The following is a 20,334-nucleotide window of genomic DNA, read 5'->3' on the forward strand; positions in this document are numbered from 1 at the left end:
CCAATTAATTCCCTTCTCAAACTGTCCATGCAGGAAAATTAGTTCTGTTCATAGGTCTTATTTTAACCATTTGTTACACATCTATAGTGTGTGTGATAAGCTATTGCCACCTTGCATTTATGGACAGAACTGTCAAAAATGTGTATTATACAGTCTTCCCTCCTAACTTGTGGATCTAAGATATCTGTGGAGGGGTGACCTGCACTATTTCTAGTGGTGTATGCACCTGGCGTGCATGCAGGAGGCCAACACACACATAAATGAATGAAACCTATACTTACTAACTGCTGTGGTTTGTTATATCAAATGTATATTCTTAAGCAAACCTTGTCCAAGATCCAGATCCACTCTTCTGTGTATGTACTGCTGCTTTATGCCTCTTCCTTTCTCCTGCTCCATGAAAACCATGCTCCAGGGCAGAATAACGTGTGATTCTCCAGAGGAAACTGAGCACAGAAGAAGTGATGGAGCAGGAAATTTTGCGACTTCTCCACATGTACATATTAGTGCTTTTAGCTCACACATGGATTACAAGATTCTGATTGGTAACTTGTAAATGCAATATTATATGGGTTGGTTTCATGCAAGGGTATTAAGAAATGTATTAAGACACACAGCTATTTTTGGATAATATAATATGATCTTTTAGATTTTTTAAAATTATGGTTTAAAACAATAATGATAAGAATGTACTTACTGGATAGTTAACCAAAATTTACTAGACTGAAACTTTAAATGGTGATTCAGCAACTCAAGGTACAGCATGTGTGGACTATTTTTAATTCTATATATCTGAGTAATCTTTTATTTTATCTTTAATAATATTTACTAGGCCACAATGCACTGCTCCATATTTTGCACTGATAGGTTTTAGCATTTTTTCCCATTAGTTGCTAAATATTTGTCAGCCTGGATATGAATGTATATATTTTGTACTTTCTATACAACTGGATGAAATTTTGCCTTTCCATTTGCATTACACATGTAAGCAAATTCCATATGGGAAAAAATACAAAAAGAAAGGTAACTTCAATAAAAATAGCCAAAGAACTGGGTAATGGTATCTGATGTGTCTCTGTTGCTTCTTGATTTTTGCTGTCAATTTCACAGGTGAATTAAGAATTCAAAAAGAGTCATGTTAATCTGGAAAGCCAATATGCAAAGGGATCGTGTAGCACCTTTGAGACTAACTGAAAGAAAGACGCTCGTAGTATGAACTTTCGTAGACTTGAGCCTGATTCCTCAGGTGAGGATGGAAATAGGCTCAAGTCCACAAAAGCTCATGCTACCAGCATCAAAGAATCATAGAGTTGGAAGAAACCACAAGGACCATCCAGTCCAACCTCCTGCTGAATATTTGTCTCCTTGGGTACTCAAATGGAAATGAAGGTTTTCCTTTGTTTCCAAAGCTTTGGTCTTAGGCAAACAAAGGTTAGACTGACTAAAGAATCAACCTATTTTGATTTTTCCCTCCTTCTCCACAGACAGAAAATACCTAGAAGAAACAATGGGGGAAACCGGTTGTTGGAGTAGCTCTGCTACACTGTAGAAATAAACACTACTTTAACTGCCCTGGCGCCATCCTAAAGGATCCTGGGATTTGTAGTTTTGTGAGGCACCAATATTGGCAGGGAAGGCTAAAGACCTTGTAAAACTAAAAATCCAAGGATTCCGTAAAATGGACCTACAGCACTTAAAAGTGGTGTCAAACTACATTATTTCTACAATGTAGATGCATCCCAAATAATCAGGAAATGGCTTGCCCTTTCCCCCAAAAAAACTCAAAGGTGGGAGTTTTTCTTATTCAGGAATTATTTCGTGTGGAATGAGGGTAGATTTCAAACCATTTAGAATGTGTAGGAAATGTATGTTATAATAAACCCCTCATTGTATGCACACTTTATTTTAACAGATCTAATTACGATGTACACTATAATAAATCCTTATATTGTTGGTTGGGGGAGAAGGAGCTAAGGGGAGAGTGAGGAGGATATAACAACTCAAATTGGAAGTATAATCCAGTGTCATCCTGAACAGAATCATGCGTATTCACATTATTGCACGAAAGGTTACCACGCGATCGCTGGCAGTCTGAACGCACTCTGAATGCAATCACACATCAATCCACAGTTAAGTAAATTCGGTGAACTAGCGAAGTCATAAACTCTATTCCTAGGCAACTTCGCACTCAATGCGCTGTTGTTTGGTGTGATGTACATGTCTCCTTTGGTCCTGGTTTTTCCCCGATCTGGAAGGGGGATTTCCCATGAAGCCACGCTGCAATTCCGCTTCAATTTTGCTTCTGCTTGTCCTTCATTGCTGAGGGGGGCTGCTGCCTGCTAATTAAGAGGCATAGACCTGGAGCTATTGGATAACCATTATATTCATGTTTTAACGTGACAAGAGTGAATATATGCTCATTTTAACGTGAATAGAGCATGTTCTTTCAACCATTCTTCCTGCCTCCCCTCCCACCAACCTCTTTTGTAAACTCTGGGGTTCCTCTCTCACTCGCCTCAATATGCTATGTTCCAGTCATCTGGAGTCTCACTGAGCATGTGCAAGGGTGCCAATTCGCAATTAAGAACCCACCGATGTGATGGCTTACTTTGCACAGAATCTGGGTCGCGTTCGAGTAGGCCATTACAACAAATTTAAGGTGTGATAAGTAATCATGTAATTGCCTGAATTTTCAAATTGACCTCGCTGTCTTCTCTTTCGAAACACAGAGACTCCCGTCCCGTTTGATAAACTCCTAAGAAAACAGCAGTGCTGATAGAATGGTCTATTAGTTTTGTAACTGATTTAAAACAGCTATACTGCATCCAATTCAGAGTAATTTACTAATTGTTAACATTATTAATAAGGCAGAAATGGGAGAGGGAGAAGTTGAGCGGCTACAGCTCGAGAACCATCCAGTGCACTGCAGAGCAGTTTAGCAGTTTTTTATCTCAAAAGCAGAAAACTAAATGAAATAAAGGTTGCATCTGCACTGCAGAAATCATGCAGTTTCACACCTCTTTAACTGCCAGGGCTGCTATGGAATTTTGGGATGTGTAGCTTTGCGAGATATTCAGCCTTCTCTGTCAGAGAGCTCTGGTGCCACTATTGCTGCTGTGCGCTTGTATTGTGTTTAGCTAGGAGAAAATTAAAATGTGTTATTTTTGTTGTGTGCCTTTGTTTCTGACTTATGATATCCGTCAGACAAACCCATCATGGGGTTTTCTTGGCAAGTTTCTTCAGAGGGGGTTTGCCAATGCCATTGCCATCCTTTGAGGCTGAGAGAGTGAGCCTTGCCCAAGGTGAGCCAGTGGGTTTCCATGGCCAAGCTGGGATTTGAATCCTGGTCTCCAAAGTCATAGAGTCATAGTCATAGTCCAACACTCAAGCAACTATGCCACTCTGGCTCACAACCAGGGTGGCCAGATGTCCTCACAGCAAGGGAGGACACTGAATACAAATGTAGGACACTAGAACATAAAAGCTAAAGACACTCACATAAATGTAAATTCATGCTGCTTAATCATGCTCAAAATGGAGAACATTTCGAAATTCCTTCTGGACAGAAGGTTGAAATGTAGGATATGTCCAGGAAATGGAGGACCTCTGGTCACCATGCTCACAACAAACTGGTGCCACAACAAATTACAAATCCCAGAATTCCACAGGATGGTGACGGTCTCCCATATCTGGGTTTGCAAGACATTGACGTCAACCTGAAGGCAAATAAAGGCAACAAACCTCTTTAATGCCCATGTAATTGAGTGTTGGACTAAACTAGGATTCCAGGAGAACTGGGTTCGAATCCCCACTGGGTGACCCTGGGCAAGCCACACTCTCTCAGTCTCAGAGAAAGGCAAAATCAAAAAACCCAAACCCTCTGAGCAAATCTTGCCAAGAAAAATTTTACTGAGAGGGTGAATTGAAAAAATTGAATTTTAAAGACAGACGGTTTTAAAATATCCTTTATCCTTTTAAACACTTGCATGTGTTTAAGTGATATTGTTAATTATTGATTTGCTGTGGTTCCAGGCCTTGATACATGGGGAGAGGCGGGTAAGAAATAAGTATTGTTGGAGCCAGTTTGGGGTTTGAGGGTCAGATTATGACTCTGGGGACCAGGATTGGACTCCCCCCTTGGCCACAGTAGCCTCCTGGGTGACCTTGGGGAAGTCACACTCTCTCAGCCTCAGGATGGCAATAACAAACCCCCTCTGAAGAAAACCCTTTGATAGCATCATCAAAAGTCAGAAACAAATTGAAGGCACACAAGGCTCGAATCCCTACTGGAGTCCCACTGGGTGACTTTGGGCAAGTCACACTCTCTCAGCCTCAGAGGAAGATAAAGGCAAAAAAAAAAGCCTCTCTGGACAAATCTTGAAAATAAATTTCCATGATAGGGTCACCATAAGCTGACTTTCAAAGGTAGTGTTTAAAAATATCCTTTGTCTTTTTAAACTGTTGCACGTTTCAGTTTGTGTGTGTAATTGATGTTGTTAATTGTTGATTTGTTGTTGTCCTTGATCCATGGGAAGAGGTAGGTAATAATCATAGAATCATAGAGTTGGAAGAGACCGCAAGGGCCATCCAGTCCAACCCCCCTGCCATGCAGGAAATCCAATCAAAGCATCCCCAACAGATGGCCATCCAGCCTCCGTTTGAAGACCTCCAAGGAGGGAGACTCCACTACAGTACACTCCTAGGAAGTGTGTTCCACTGTTGAAGAGCCCTTACTGTCAGGAAGTTCCTCCTAATGTTGAGGTGGAATCTCTTTTCCGGTAGCTTGCATCCATTGTTCTGGGTCCTGTTCTCTGGAGCAGCAGAAAACAAGCTTGCTCCCTCCTCAATATGACACCCCTTCAAATATTTAAACAGGGCTATCATATCACCTCTTAACTTTCTCTTCTCCAGGCTAAACATCCCCAGCTCCCTAAGTCAAGAAATAAAAATAAGAATAATTGCATCTGAGGAAGTAGACTGAAGTCTAAGAAAACTCATGCTGCCAACTTCTTTCTTTCAGTTAGTCTCAAAGGTGCTACAAGATCTCTCTACATACTGTTGTTGTTTATTTATTATTGATTTGTTGTTGATTTATCATTATTGCTATCATAGAATCATAGAATTGGAAGAGACCGCAAGGGCCATCCAGTCCAACCCCCTGCCATGCAGGACATCCAGATCAAAGCATCCCCAACAGATGGCCATCCAGCCTCCGTTTGAAGACCTCCAAGGAAGTCTATCATTATTTATTACTATTCTTATTATTATTGATTTATTATTATCATTGTTGGTTTATTATTATTATTACAATTATTGTTATTGTTATTGATAATATTACTATTATTATCGTTATTATTATTGATTCATTATCATTATTATTACTACTATTATTATTAATTTATTATTATCATTGTTTATTTATTATCAATACTGTCATCACTGTTGTTATTATTTTGAATCATTACTATTACTATTAATTACTATTATTATTTATTTAGTATTTTCATTACTGCTGATCCATCATCATCATCATCATCATCACTATTAATATCGATTTATGATCTTTATTACTATCAGTTATTATTACCTTCTCCTTCTCCTTCTTCTCAGGCAGCCACTTGGGGGCGCTGAAGAGCAACAACAATCCAGGCGCCTCCTCCTCTTCCTCTTTTTCTTCCGTAGAGGCCTATGGCCTTTGCGCGCGTGAGGCAGCAGACGCTGGCCGGAAGTGACGTCACTCCGTGCACCGGAAGAGAAACTCTCGGAAGCGGGGCGGAGGCAGTTTTCTTGTTCTTTGAGGGACTGGGAGCGAAGGAAGGGAGGAAGGAGCGAGGGCCGGACGCCTCAGGGGCCCCGCCGCCATGGCCGTGTCGGAGAGTCAGCTGAAGAAAATGCTGGGCAAGGTAAGGCGAGGGAGGCCCCCCAAGCAGTCCCCCCTTCCTCGCCCCCATTGCGGGACTCAGCCCGCAAAGCAGGGCAAGGCACCCCCAAATGGAGGGCCTTCAAGGGGGTATATGTATATCTATAGAGTGTAGGTGCAGTAGGAGACCCCTCTGAGCAAGAGCCCCAGCCGACAGCCAAGGCAGGGGACCAGGCGCCGCAAAGCGGAGGGCACGGCAGCAGCCTAAAGGCCAGCAGTGTGAAATCCGCGCCTGCTCCGGGTCCAAAGGGAACTGGCGGGAGGCTGAGATGGAGGGCGGGTCCGGGAAAAGGGGGCCCTGAGTGTGAGGCTGAAGGTGGAGGGGCTTTGGGAGCCCCCTGGGCGGGAGGCTGAGATGGAGGGCGGGAGGAAACGGTGCCTAGTCCTCGCTTCGTGGGCACAGCTTCGCCACCCTTTGCCTTTCCCTTGCCTCCCCGTTAGAGAAGCCTTTGCCCACTTCGCACCAGGACAAACAAGGCTGCACTTCTGCTATTTGTATTCATGACAGTCAATATATGCCACACTAATACATTGAGAGGCAGCGTGGCCTAGTGCTTTGAGTGTTGGACCTCATGACTCTGGAGACCAGGGTCCAAATCCTGGGTCAGCCACAAAGGAGCAAGACTGCGGGCTTCAAGGGCCTGAACAGACAGGCCAAAATAAAGAGGCTTTGGGTCACTTTGGAGCTATGCTGTTTAAATGACACATGCGTCTTGAGAGGGCAGAAGCTGCACTCCAGTCCTTAGGAATGGAGGGTGGTTTTGGTGTGGCTTCCAGACTCTTAGGACGCATGCCTCATTTAAACAGCATACCCCCAAAGTGACCTGTCTGTTTGGACTCCCAGTTTGCAAATGGAGAGGAGGAACAAGTGTATTCCCCATTTCCATACATCTGCAGTGCCTTCTCCGCCAGAGAGCTCTTGGACCTCCCTAAGCTACAAACCCTAGGGTTCCCCAGGAGGCAGCCATAGCTGTAAGAGTGGAATACTAGTACTGTAACAATGTAATAATGCGATATGCACTATGGGTCCGTGACAAAGCAGCTTGGGCCAAAGTGATCCAGTAAGCCACCTACAAGGGGATGGCCAGCAGAAATCCCCCTTCCACCTGCCTTTCTCCAGTCGTCCCACTCCTCCTCCTCCTCCTCCTCCTCTCAGCTTGCCAAGCTCCTGTGGCGTCTACAGTGATGCGTTCGTGTGTGGGCAATTCTCCATATTCTTTGTGAGGTTTTTTATTTTTTGGCCTTGCTTCTTTTCCCCAAACACTTTCTTTCTCTTATGGTTTGCTTTAAATTACTGTCAATACTCATGTATACGTCTAGAAATTTTAGTCATTGACCCCAAAAACCTAGGTTTGACTTATCCACAGATCAGTGTAAATACTATACTTTAACTCATGACAAAGTGAACCATCCTTTGGTGAAAGGCATGAGTGGAATCTGTCCTGAAAGCACTGACTACTCTCCCTTCCAGTTATGCCTGCTGTTTTGGGCATTTTCCTTTGCTTCGTCATTTAGAGCCTTTGTTGCTTGTCCCCAAGTTTTACCCTCGACTTATCCAAGGGTCATATCAATATCCATAATTTTGCCCCCCAAATGTGCCCTCAACTTATACATGAGGTCAATTTATAGTCGAGTATATACAGTAAATCTTTCTGTATTTAAATGAGCAGCATTTAAGTAGAAGACAATTTTAGCTATAGGAAATAAAAAAAAGTAAGGAGAAAAAAATGTTGGAAATGGGAATGAAGAGAGCGGTAATGTTTGTGGGGTTGTTGTTTTGCACTGTTTAGTAAACAGCAGGTGAGCAGTGCTCCTGTCGGCTGGCATAGAAAGCATTGAAGGCTCCTAATTATTCTAATGTCATTGATACATAGTTGTTATTGAACCGTAGAAGGTAAAAATGTTTAAACTGAAAAACAATATTATTGGACAAGACGTAGGTAATACGGTAATTCTTCCTTCATTTGCAAAGAAAATTATGCTGTCTAAGAGGCTAATTTATGAATTACCTGCGTAAACAGCATTTTTATTTTGAGGGCACATTCAGGAGCATGACCCAGTCAAATCTAACAACTAAAGTATTTACCGGTAATTATTTTTATGGAACAAGACGTAACATGTTTGTTTTTCCTATAAAAATCAGTAGAACATAAAAGATTTTACCTTTAGCTAGACAGTAACAGGTACTAGAGTAAACATAAAATGTGGATGTGATTGATAAATCAGTATTGACACAATAATAAATGGAATAATAGTAATATTGAGGTATAAATAGTTTAATAAATAATATTCAATTCAAATTTTGTTTAAATAGCATTTATGTGGTGATGAGGTTATCATGAAATACTGTCAGATGAAATTGGATATGTATGAGTCTCGTATTCAAATTTAGTTAGTTGTTAAATGTAGAGTACTCATTTTCCAGAGAGCTAGCATGGTATAGTCTTTGAATGTTGTGCTAGTACACTGGGAGACTAGGGTTCAAATCCCTGTTTGGCCATCAAAACCCATTAGGTAACCTGAGGTAAGACACCTTCTCCATGATAGGTTCTCCTTAGGGTCACCATAAGTCAGAAATGACTTGAAAGGATGCAACAACAACTTATTTTCAAGGTACAATAATCCTAATAATGTATTGTAATTTGTCACAAGTCATGTTAGAATTAAACTTTGATAGTGATTTTTAAGGATGAACACAAGCTTCAGTTGACTGGCACTCATAAATAATGCAGAAGCCTCTCTATGTGCTTATTTGGAAGTAAACATTGTTGTATATAGCAAAACGTAGGTCCATCTAAGCATACATAGTGATCAGACTGTAAGTGTGCCTAGGGTTTCAGCAGCCAGGAGCAACTGGAGGATAACCAGGAGGCCACATAAGGTGGCAGAAGTGCTTCAGGAAGTGTAAAGGAAAGTCTGCTGGCAGGATGCCACATGCAGCGCCAGAGGTTCTTTGGGTGTGACAGTGGAAAGTTTCACTGTTTTCACAGCCACACCCATATTATTCCACTGGTGGACGGTACTAGAGATGGACATTTCAATAATGTACTGGGGAACATTGTAGATCTGCAGCCTCCTCCTAGTTGAGCTGACATGTCACCTCCCAGAAGCCACCAAGTTATAATGCATTACTGTATTACATTATATAATAATGATTTCCCCAATACACAGCCAGGGGAGAAGGAGCGGAAAAACTAAGAGAAAGTAACCTCCAATCGTGGCTGTAATAAGCCAGCAGAGCTTTTGATGTAATGGTTGCTCTACCATGAAATCTTCCCCCATTCTTGTGGAAGGATTCCTCTGCCCATAAGCCTAGCTGGATGGCTTAAATTCAGCCTAAATATCCTGAACGCACCAGATCCTATCTGTTCTTGGAAACTAAGCAAGGTCAGCCCTGGTTTAATTCTTGTTTTAGAGGCTGCTAAAGAATACCAAGTCTTGTAGGCTGTATTTCAGAGGAAGGAACTGGCAAAAATACCTCTTGAGTATTCCTTGCCCAAGAAAACACTGTGAATTTCATGGTGTCACCATAAGTCATCAGACAACTTGAAAGCACATACACATGCAGTTTAAGTTCAGAATTTTAAGTGGATTTGGTGTTTGTATTCTCATCTGAGCCATCTTCTGCTATAGTATATGTTTGGTTGGCAGGAAAAACTGCACACCTGCTAATTAATTTGCTACTTGCCGAATGAACAGGAGCAGAAGGAATGCAGAAATGCAGCATTCTCCAATTAGAGACTAAGGATTTAATTCTTCTGTAGGTAATTCTGACTAAGGGTGGTGACAGTTTTTTTTAATAATAATAAAAGTTTGTATGCCGTATTTTTCTCCTTTTGGAGACTGCTTGTTTTTAATCAGAGTATTGATAAAGGTAGGAAACAATATTTGAACATACCAGTATTCAACTGTGTTCTAAATATGGCCATCTGTTGGGGGGTGCTTTGATTGTGTGTTCCTGCATGGCAGGGGGTTGGATTGGATGGCCCTTCAAGTCTCTTCCAACTATGCTTCTATGATTCTGTTCCTATCTTTCATTGTAACATTGTCATCTTTTTGTCCCAACCAATCATGTGCCAAAAAAAAGTAATGGCTTAAGCTAGATGTGTGTCAAGTCCTTTAAACCTATGTGTATACTGGTTCCAGGTGGCATGTGCCTTTCAAGGCAGTAGAGAACCCTCACACAGAGTTAACAAAAAGTTAAATTGCCTGAAAGCAGAGTTCAAGAAGCCAGTCCGAAGTCCCAACAAATAAAAGACTCCATCATGTCCAGTGAGGTAGAGCCAGAATATGTTGTTAAGCCAAGGTCAGTTGTCAGCAGAGCAAGGAACTTAGAAAGACCAAGCATTGTTGTGTGTTGTTTCCAGCTCCTACTGCTGCCACTGGCGGTGCCCTAATGCAGACGTATCCAGGACACAGCTGTATCAAATCAGGAGCTACTAGTCAAAAGTGTAAACATGTGGACTTCCTTACATAGAATCATAGTTGGAAGAGACCTCAAGGGCCATCCAGTCCAACCCTCCCATGCAGGAAATCTCAATCAAAGCATCCCTGACAGATGACTATCCAGCTTCTGTTTAAAGGCCTCTAAGGAAGGAGACTCCACTATACTCTGAGGGAGTATGTTCCACAGTCAAACAGCCCTTACTGTCAGGAAGTTCCTCCTAATATTGAGGTGAAATCTCTTTTCCTGCAGTTTGCATCCATTGTTCCATATCCTGTTCTCTGGAGCAGCAGAAAACAAGCTTGCTCATATCACCTCTTAATCTTCTCTTCTCCAGGGTAAACATCCCCAGCTCCCTAAGTTGTTCCTCATAGGGCATGGTTTCCAAACCCTTCACCATTTTAGTCTCCCTCCTTTGGACATGCTCCAATTTCTCAACATACATTTTGAATTTTGTTGCCCAGAACTGGACACAGTATTCCAGGTGGGGCCTGACCAGAGCAGAATAGAATGGCACTATTACTTCCCTTGATCTAGACACTATACTTATATTGATGCAACCTAAAATTGCATTGGCCTTTTTAGCTGCCGCATTGCGCTGTTGACTCATGTTCAATTTGTGGTCTACTTGGACTCCTAGATCCCTTTCGCATGTAGTTTTGTTCAGCCAGGTGTCCCCCATCCTAGAGAGATGCTTAAGAGTGCCAGCCTTGCCACATCACTCATAGGTCATCAGATAGTTTGAATGATGGGTCATGTTTTGCTGTGGACTGGGAGCCTCCCAGTAGATGAAACATTGCTGTAATCTTCCACTGCTAATATTATTTGCATGCATTAATTACCATTATACTTTATAGCCCTTTTTTATTACTGCAGTGACTTATTATTATCCTAGCAATCTCCAAATCTGTTTCAGGCCCAAGTGAATTAGGCATTAGGTTAAGATGGTTTCTGGTTTATCTGCAGGATGCGCCCTCCCAACCCGAGGAAGTGATTCCTTAGCTTGTGCCCAAAGTGCCCTTTCCGAACCTTGGCTTTTGGTATGCCCTGTGCAAGTTTGCTTTCTGGGGCTCTGGCTCCAACAAGGAGATGCAAGAGATTAGGCTTTCAGACAGCCTGTTCATTTAAGCTTGACAGTGAAGTTCATCAGATGTCCAGCTGCATCATCAGCTATTGGATATTGGAGTACATGATCTTTGCATGCACTTTGAACAAACAAGTCCCTGCTAGGCTCATTCCCCTAAGAATCTCTTTTAGAAGAGTGCTGATGACTAATGTGACAGGAGCATGGCTGGTCCCTCTGCCTTCATCTATTATACATTAAGTACCTGTTAGCTGAAGTGTCCTTTTGTCTCTGGATGTTAACATGGGACTTGTGAATCACCTTGCCACCCATAGGTGATACTGCTTTAGGCATCCTTTTCTAGGATCCCCACTTCTTTGCTGACCAGGAGTTGAAAGTCACAATGGAGAGTGGACCCAGCAACCCCGCCCGCCCCCCCCAGTGATTCTGCTGGTAGTTCTTATGTGTTGTGGATTGCTAGGACTTTTGGTACTGGCTTTTGTACACTGCCCCCTAGGTAGATAGGGCCTTCTCACACTCTAACCTCCTTTTCAATTGCTTTCATGTTTGGAGGATGTTTACGGCACTTTATATTTGGAAAAATTATTTAGCTACAGTTTTTGGCTATAATCATATTCTTTGACTGTAGAGAGAGGTTCTTCTTCTAGGGTTAGAAGTAGAATTTTCTGTTGTCCTTGTTCCCCCTTAGGACATTTGATGGTAAGTTCAGTTTTATATTTTCTTTGGTGTAGGCATGTAAATAGGATGGATGTATATTTTGTTGTTTTGTTGTGTGCCCACAAGTCATTTCCAACTGAAGATGACCCCAAGGCAAACCTATCACAGGGTTTTCTGGGGCTAAGAGTCTGTGACTCACCCAAGGTCACTCAGTGCCTTTCCATGGCCAATCAGAATCTGTCCCTGATCTCCAGAGTTGTAGTCCAATGCTCAAATCATTACATCACGCTGGCTCTCCATGACTATAAAAACTTAACAGATGTTCCTGTTGACTTGCAGTTTCTTTATTGTCTGTGTATGCGCACACATGTTATTGTTAAAGACTGGATAGAACAAATTAAAAATGGGTGATAAGACCTCAGAGTTCTTTCAACATCTTACTTATTTTCATTTCCAAAGCAAATGTTTAATGGAGTTGAAAAGGCAAATTGGATGTATTACTAGTAAATTGTCTATTTGATTTACTGTATTACTTATGTATAAGTCTAGAAATTTTAGTCAAGAAATTGACCCCAAAACCAGTGTTGACTTATCCACACATCAATGTTCGTACTGTACTTTAACTCTTATTTTAAAAAGGAACCATCCCCTGGTTAAAGGAAAGAGTATAATCTGTCCTGGAAGCACTGACCCCACTCTATTCTCTTATCCAGCTTTTAGGATGAGCACAAACAGTTGTGCCTGCTGGAATTTTGTCAAGTTCTTTGTCATTTTGCTTTCTTTGTTTCAACCTTTATATACTTTGTTACATGGCCCTAAGTTTTACCCTTGACTTATCTGTGGCTCTTATTAAAATCCATAATTTTGGCCTCCCAAAAAATGACTTGCCCTTGATTTATACATGAGGCCAACGAATAGTTAAGTATATATGGTAGGTAGTTCTTTGTTTCTATGTCTGGTTGATCTGATTGACCAGTAACTGTTGTTAAGATATATTACAGTAAAGCAATAATAGTAGTAGTTGTAGTTGTTATTTCTTTTGTACCTCCCCCTGTGTATTGAGGCAAGGAACAACAAATAACACAACACATAACATCAGTTGAAAGAGCATATAAAATCAATACATTTTTAAAATCCATCAATAAATGGATGAGAGGGAAAGAAAGGCAGGACAACTCCACCAGGCAATTAACGATTTGTAAACCTTTCTGGCAGAGGAGCAGGTTATAAAAACTCGGAATGAATAAATGAATGAATACTGTAAAAACAATATGATTGAGTAGATCATGAAAAACTGTAGAGTAGTCACTTTGTCTGTTTAATTGTCTGTTTGTTTAAAAGACAAGTCTGTGTTTTATCACTTTGTTCAATTTATATGCAGAGCATATCATATGAAGAGCAGGATTAGACTATACAGAAGAGGTGTGAAAATTAGGAGGAAGAACATCAACTGTTTAAGACAGGCAGATGAAACCAAACTACTAGTAGAGAATAGTAAAGATTTGGAAGGACTGTTGATGAACTTTAAAGAAAAAAGTGCAAAAGCAGGATGCAGAAGAGAAGATGCAAAAGAAAAGGTACAGACCACAGAAGATTTACATAATTTTAGAATGGGTGATAAAGACATTGAAGGTGCTCCAGATTTTGTATACTTTGTCTTAGCTGTTAGACAAAATGGAGACTATTCAGGAAATTAAAAAATGACAAATACTTGGAAGGACAGGTATGATGAAAATAGAAAAGCCATTGAATATCAAAGTCAGAATAAATATGCCATAGAAGCCTGAAACAGATGAGCCAAAAAGTGTGGCTTCTGGAAGCCACTCTGAAGCCTCCTAAGGCAGCCCTAAGGCAGCCCGAAGCCAGCCAGGAAAGAAGCAGCAAAAAATTGCTTCTTGCCAGTGGCCGGCTTCAGGACCACGGCATCCAGTTACCACTGTCCTGGGCTGACTAGGGCTAGAGCGGCTCCCAGCCACCAGTCTGCTGACCCCAGTGTTCCATGTATAGTTGTGAAAACTAGACAGTGGAAAAAGCTGAAAGGAAGAAAAGCACTTCATTTGAAATGTGATGCTCAAGGATAATCCTGTGGATACCATGGACTGTTGAAAAGACAAATAAATGGATTTGGAGAGCAAATCAAATCTGAACTCTCATTGGAGGCCAGAATGACTGCACTGTGGTTATCATACTTTGGACACATCATGAGATGACATGATTCATTGGAAGAATGGCTAATGCCCAGTAAAGTGGAAGACACTAGGAAAAGAAGAAGACTAATTTACAAGTGGATTGACCTAATCAAGGAAGCTGTGACCTTGCGGTTGCTAAATTTAATCTGTTAATAACATTGTATCTTGGACATTTCTTATTCATAGGGTTGGTGTTTGATGGCATATAACCACAGTTTTTTGGAAAATGTTTTTGGGATGATTGCTGGGTCAAATTGCTTTCTTTTCTTCCCATATGCCCACATTTCCCTCTTTCTTTTCCTCTTCACTTGGCATCGCTTGGATAGATTAGGCAACCACAAAACCTGTTCAAGTCTGTGCTCATAATTGTTCATAGTTTTATTGTGTTTTGGAGTTGTTGTCATACACAGCATTGGGAAAGTGTGAAGGGAGGAGCTGGCCAAGCCTGGTTGGTGCCAACCAGTCACAATTTAGAGAGTGGTGTGAAGTGGAGCTTGTGAGAGAGGAAGGATACAAACCTGAGGCTTGTCTCTGAAAGAAGAGAGATAAAGAAAAGATTGTAGGGAGATAAGGGAGAGGTGGCCTAAAGATAAGGGGAAAATGGGGGAAAGATGAGGAGCTAGTGTGACATAATGATTTGAGTGTTGGACTATGATTCTGGAGCCTAGGGTTTAAATTCCTGCTCAGCCATGGAAACCCATGGGCAAGTTACACACTCCCAGCCTCAGAAACCCCTGTGGTAGGTTTGTCTTATGTCAGAAATTACTTGGAAGCACACAATAGCAAAGAGGAAATATGACATAGAGGCAGATAAAAGTTGTTATAGAGGCAGGACAGTCAGTCAGAGGGAAGAATTGAATAGAGTTTTGGGGAAATGTGAATGAATTCAGGGGTTAATGTATGATCTCATTATGTATTGACAAGCTTCTCCTTGTCTGTTGTTTTTTACAACTATTTCTGTTAGGTTTTGATAGAGTCAGGTCATTCTTACCACAGTGAACCCTCTGAAAAAACATCCATTGGTTTATATAGGGATCACTTTGAGGCCCAAGTACCTGACTCAGGGAGGGGTCTTGAGGGGAAAGAGGGAAAGGGGAGTGAGAGGAACCAAAGAATTTGGAACTGTGGAGCCAGCCTAGAAAGGAGATCCATCACATTACATCACAAGGCTTATCCTAAAAGGATGACTGTAAATACTCTAATTTTGTTTGGAGACTTGCATTTGCTCATTCTACATACAAGACATAAAATAATGTATTTTGGATATTCTTACTGTCTATAAGCATACTAAACATGGGATTGTGAATTTGTATTGTGGTATACAGTTTCGAATTCAGTCAACCCTAACTAATGAAATAGTCTCTGCAGTTCTTGTTTGTAATCCAGGAAAGCAGCTCTGTATATACTATATATATGTAAAAAGGGTCCTGCCTTTTGCTGTTTCTGTTACATTTTGGAAAGAGGAAAAACATGCTATGCATATATACAATTCATAGCACTCATAAAATACCACTTGTCATAATCTGTAAAGGAAGATTGTCATAGTCATTTACTTTTAGATAGGCCCAGATTTTGTCAGCAGAACTTGCTTTTAGTACAATTTGAAGCATTATACAATTTTGTTCCCCCTTATAGTACAAGTACAGAGACCTGTCTGTTCAAGAAACTATCAGCGTCATTGCCCAGTACAAAGATCTCAAACCTGTAATGGATGGCTATGGTAAGTTTCTGTATTATATTATTTGCATTGTTTTGTGCTTATAATTAATATGTATATTGTACTTTTTATTATACACTCTTACCCCGGGATACGAATGCGCCGGGATACGAAATTTCCGGGTTACGAAAAAAATAAAAATAAAAAATATTTCCGGGTTACGAAGGTTATTCCGGGTTACGAATAACCTTTTGGTGCTTTTCGGCGCTATTTCGCACCAAATCGCGGCTTTTCTCCATTAGCGCCTATGGCTTTTTCGGCTTACGAAGCCTTCCGGGTTACGAAAATGGCGGCGGAACGAATTAATTTCGTAACCCGGGGTAAGAGTGTATATCATTTTCTAAAATAATTTAGCTAGCATTCAGCCAGTCCATGTTTATTTCTTATCATTATTTCACTCGTTATGCACACATTATTTTATTGAGGAAAATGATTAAGACAAGTTACTAGACTAATTACTTGAATTTGAAATGTGTTCTTCAATAAATTGGTCATAGAAACCTTTTTTCACATTTGAGTAATATAAAACAGGGAAAATCTGTCAAAGGGTTAAAGTCAGCACACTGGGAAATGCTTAGATGTGTGTGTGTCTGACCATGAGCATTCAGCACTGGGAAGGACAAGGCTGATTATACACAGCTGATGCTCATAGGCTCAAGGACACTCTGGTGCCTGCGTGCACTAAGCCTGGGTGATGAAATATGTGTCTGGATTTCACAGGAGGACACTTTAGAGTGTGGTACAGGAAGTGATTGAGTTTGGGAGACTGCATGGTCTGAAGGCTATATAAACTCAAGGGCTTCCAGTAATTGCTTGTGGGTTGTAGTAGGAGTTGGTATTCGTGTGATCTGTATTATAGCATTGGTGATTTGGATAGCACTCTGTAAATAAAGATAGCACTTTGGGAGACTTGGCTTGTTTGGTCGTTAATCAGCTGAAGCCTGGCATCAGTTGCTGAGAGTCCCTGGAGATTCCTGCATTCCTTCAGTTTCTGGAAGACATCCAGTTGCTGTTATCTCTACTGAGGGCTGTGAACCACGTTTCTGAATTTGCCAGTTATACTCTGCTATATGCCAGCATTGGTTATATGGCTCAGATGAATTGCTGACACAATCTGTGTAATATAAAACAGGGAGCCGAATCTTCACTTAGAGCTGGGGTAAGCAAAGTGCCGCCTATCGTGAGCATGAATATATGTCAACATGTTTACCAACTGTGTTTGTCATAGATTCTTGAGAGGTGTGGAAAAAGTTACCCATTTATCAGAAAGCACCAAATGATATGCTAGGCATGATACAATGGGTAGTGCTGGCACTTTTTAAACCAGATGCTTACTTATATGTGGAAAAAATACATGATTAAGAGACATCTGTTATGCATTTTTGGTGTATATACAGATGATTGCTAACTGTAAAATAATCAGATTAAATAATTATTTCTTTTCAGTTTTTAATGATGGGTCATCAAGAGAGTTGATGAGCCTCACTGGAACCATTCCTGTAAGTTACAGAGGTATGTATGTGTCTTGAGTTGCTTGTATATATAATACCTCAAAACATATTCCACCTCAACATTAGGAAGAGCTTCCTTACAGTAAGAGCTGTTTGACAGTGGAATGCACTCCCACAGAGTGTGGTGGAGTTTCCTTCTTTGGAGATTTTTAAACAGGCTGGATGGCCATCTGTCAGGGGTGCTTTGATTGTGTGTTCCTGTATGGCAGAGGGTTGGATTGAATGGTCCTTGTGGTTTCTTCCAACTCTGATTCTGTGACATACGTATTTATCATCTCAGTCAGTTTCACTGCTTTCAGATACCATGATTGTAGTTTGTCATGATTGCTGTACAATTGTGTTCTCTGGTATTTCAAAAACACCTGTCCATTGCTTTATTTATATCCCTTAAAAATCAAGAAGTTTATTGAAAGATAAATGGAAGTACAACCTTGATATTTGTTGTAGCTTTAAAATAAATTGCATGTTTTGTATCTATACTTCCCAAAGCTTCTGGTGTAGCTCTGGAGTAGAACTAGTTTAGAGTAGAAGGCATCTTGCATCAGTATCCCTTTCTTTTTTCTCTAGTTCCACTAGGTAGAACAAATTTAGTGTCATTTTAAAAACATTATAAATGATTTAAGCCTTTCCCTTACTTGCTGTATATACTCGACTATAAGTCGAGAAATTTATGCCTTAAAAATGGACTCCAAAATCAAGAGTAGACTTATGTATGGGGCAGTAGGTTACTACTGCTGATAAAATTCATAAAAGAAGTGCCCACCTTCCTCTGTAGCCAGGTAAACAGCTCCCCGTTTGAGTTCCGGCGCTGGCAGGCTCTCTCCGCGAGAGTGTGTGTTTGTGAGAGAGAGATCCTTCAGCCTTCCCTCACAGATGGAGGGCAGGGACACAGAGAGAGGGAGTATGCCCAGGCTTGGACCCTGTTTTGAAAGCCATGAGCCTGGAAATGCTGGGTTAAAGGCAGGGAAAAGCAAGGTTGGTGCCCCTTTTTTTTGCAAGCCATGAGCATGGAAATGCTGGGGTTAAAGGCAAGGGAGAAAGCAAAGGTTGATGCCCATTTTTTTGCAAGCCATGAGCCTGGAAATGATGGGGTTAAAGGCAAGGAGAAAGCAAGGTTGATGCCCCCTTTTTTTTTGCAAGCCATGAGCCTGGAAATGCTGGGGTTAAAGGCAAGGGAGAAAGCAAGGTTGATGCCCCCCTTTTTTTGCAAGCCATGAGCCTGGAAGTGCTGATGCAAAGGGGTGTGTGTGTGTGTGTGTGTGTATGCACCCAGACTTGTTTCCCCATTTTCCATGCAGATACCGTGACCCTTGAGAGAGGTTCAAAGAGGAAGATGTAGAGAGGGAAGTGGTGCCTTGTTTCCCCCTTTAGATCTTTTGTAACATGCCCCAGTGTAACATGCCCTTGATTTATCCATGAGTCATATCAAAATCCATGATTTTTGCCTCAAAAACTGCCCTTGACTTATACATGAGGTCGACTTATACACGAGTGTATACAGTATGTTAACATTATTTTTAAATGGACCAGAAACAGAAGTGAATTATTTGATTATTTATTTTGTAGATGTCAATTATTTAAGATGGTAATATACCAAAGAGAATGTGGAAACACCCCCCTCTGTTTTCAGAACAGAGGAATAGTCAATAGATTAAGAAGTGATATTCAGTATAAGTAAGTGATGGACATTGTATATTGGGGCTTTAAAAATCTAGATCCCAGTTCACTGAATTAGTTGAAGCTGGCTAGGAAACTGATTGGGAGGTAATAATGAATAATCAGACCATGATAGTCTGTGCACTGTGAAAGTAAAGAAGGCATATCCAGTGGCTAAAATGAAAAATGCTGTGTGTGATGTGCCCTGTGTGAAGGCTTTTACTACCTTTCAAAAACTGTTTCTAGAAGCTGGATGACCTTTCAGTGCAACATTCCATGAGACATAGAAAATTGCCACTGAAAGGGGAGATTACAGTAACTCATATGAAAGCAATGGTGCAAAAGGTTGATTCCAACATTTTAAATAATAATTAAGAAAATAAACCTGTAAGCATTGCCTTTGTATACCTTGTGGTATACCTACATTTTAAATAAATAAATTCTGATTGTCCCATCTGATGATCAAGCTAAAATTAAATTACAGGAATAAGCAACTAAAATTATCAGGACATCTTCACCATGGATGTTCAAGAAGATGAAGGGAAATATACAATTACAAAATCCACAATTACTGTAAAACAATTAATGTGGGGAAAAACAGTCTGAAACCATTTTAAAGCTTGTATCTAAGACTGCTGTAATAGAAAATGTGTGGGTCTCAGTTGCCTGTTGAAAGGTGAGCAGAAATGGGAGTAGATGGGAAAAGATTAACTTTCCTAGGTAGCTGTTTCATTATTCATGAAGCCTACCTGCCATATATCTCATGGTGGGAAACCTGTAGGAAGAACTTAAGAATTTGGACAGGTTCATCATATGTGTTTGTGTTTTAATAGCCATTTTAAGTACTATATAGCTCTTGGTCCTTTCATCCAGGAGAGATCAGATTTACCTCTGCTTAACTTCATCAGTACCTCAGTGTCATGTTATCCAGGAATGGACCCTGTGCTGAGGAAATTCTTCAGATGCTCTGATCTTAAATTTTGGAGATCTATTCCAGTATTTTGAATTATTCTAGAAAAAAAGTTTGGTAACCAGAACAGGGGGCAGAGTAGTGGAGCTGTATTGCTCTGCAGTCCAGTATCACCCTGGCAAGCACATTCTGGATCTTTGGAACTTAAGCTGTGTTCAGCCGGCATTTAATTGATTCAGTATGAAA

At 40.8% G+C, this 20,334-nt stretch overlaps 1 protein-coding gene across 3 annotated transcripts in view; it reads left to right on the plus strand.

The window, feature by feature from the left end:
* The first annotated feature begins 5,752 nt into the window (after positions 1–5,752).
* The window catches only part of LOC149314402 (tumor susceptibility gene 101 protein), a 43,452-nt gene continuing 28,870 nt past the window's right edge, over positions 5,753–20,334 (plus strand). For all 3 annotated transcript variants that reach the window (XM_089521032.1, XM_089521030.1, XM_089521031.1), the window contains exons 1-3: positions 5,753–5,903; positions 15,930–16,014; positions 17,458–17,523. In XM_089521032.1, coding sequence (XP_089377158.1) covers positions 5,862–5,903; positions 15,930–16,014; positions 17,458–17,523 — 193 coding nt within the window. In that variant the 5' untranslated portion in view covers positions 5,753–5,861. The remainder of the gene's footprint in view (positions 5,904–15,929; positions 16,015–17,457; positions 17,524–20,334) is intronic.

The sequence above is a fragment of the Sceloporus occidentalis genome, unplaced genomic scaffold (genome assembly GCF_023333645.1).
Source record: "Sceloporus occidentalis isolate IW3139 unplaced genomic scaffold, rSceOcc1.0.p SCAF_4, whole genome shotgun sequence".
NCBI classification, from domain to species: domain Eukaryota; kingdom Metazoa; phylum Chordata; class Lepidosauria; order Squamata; family Phrynosomatidae; genus Sceloporus; species Sceloporus occidentalis.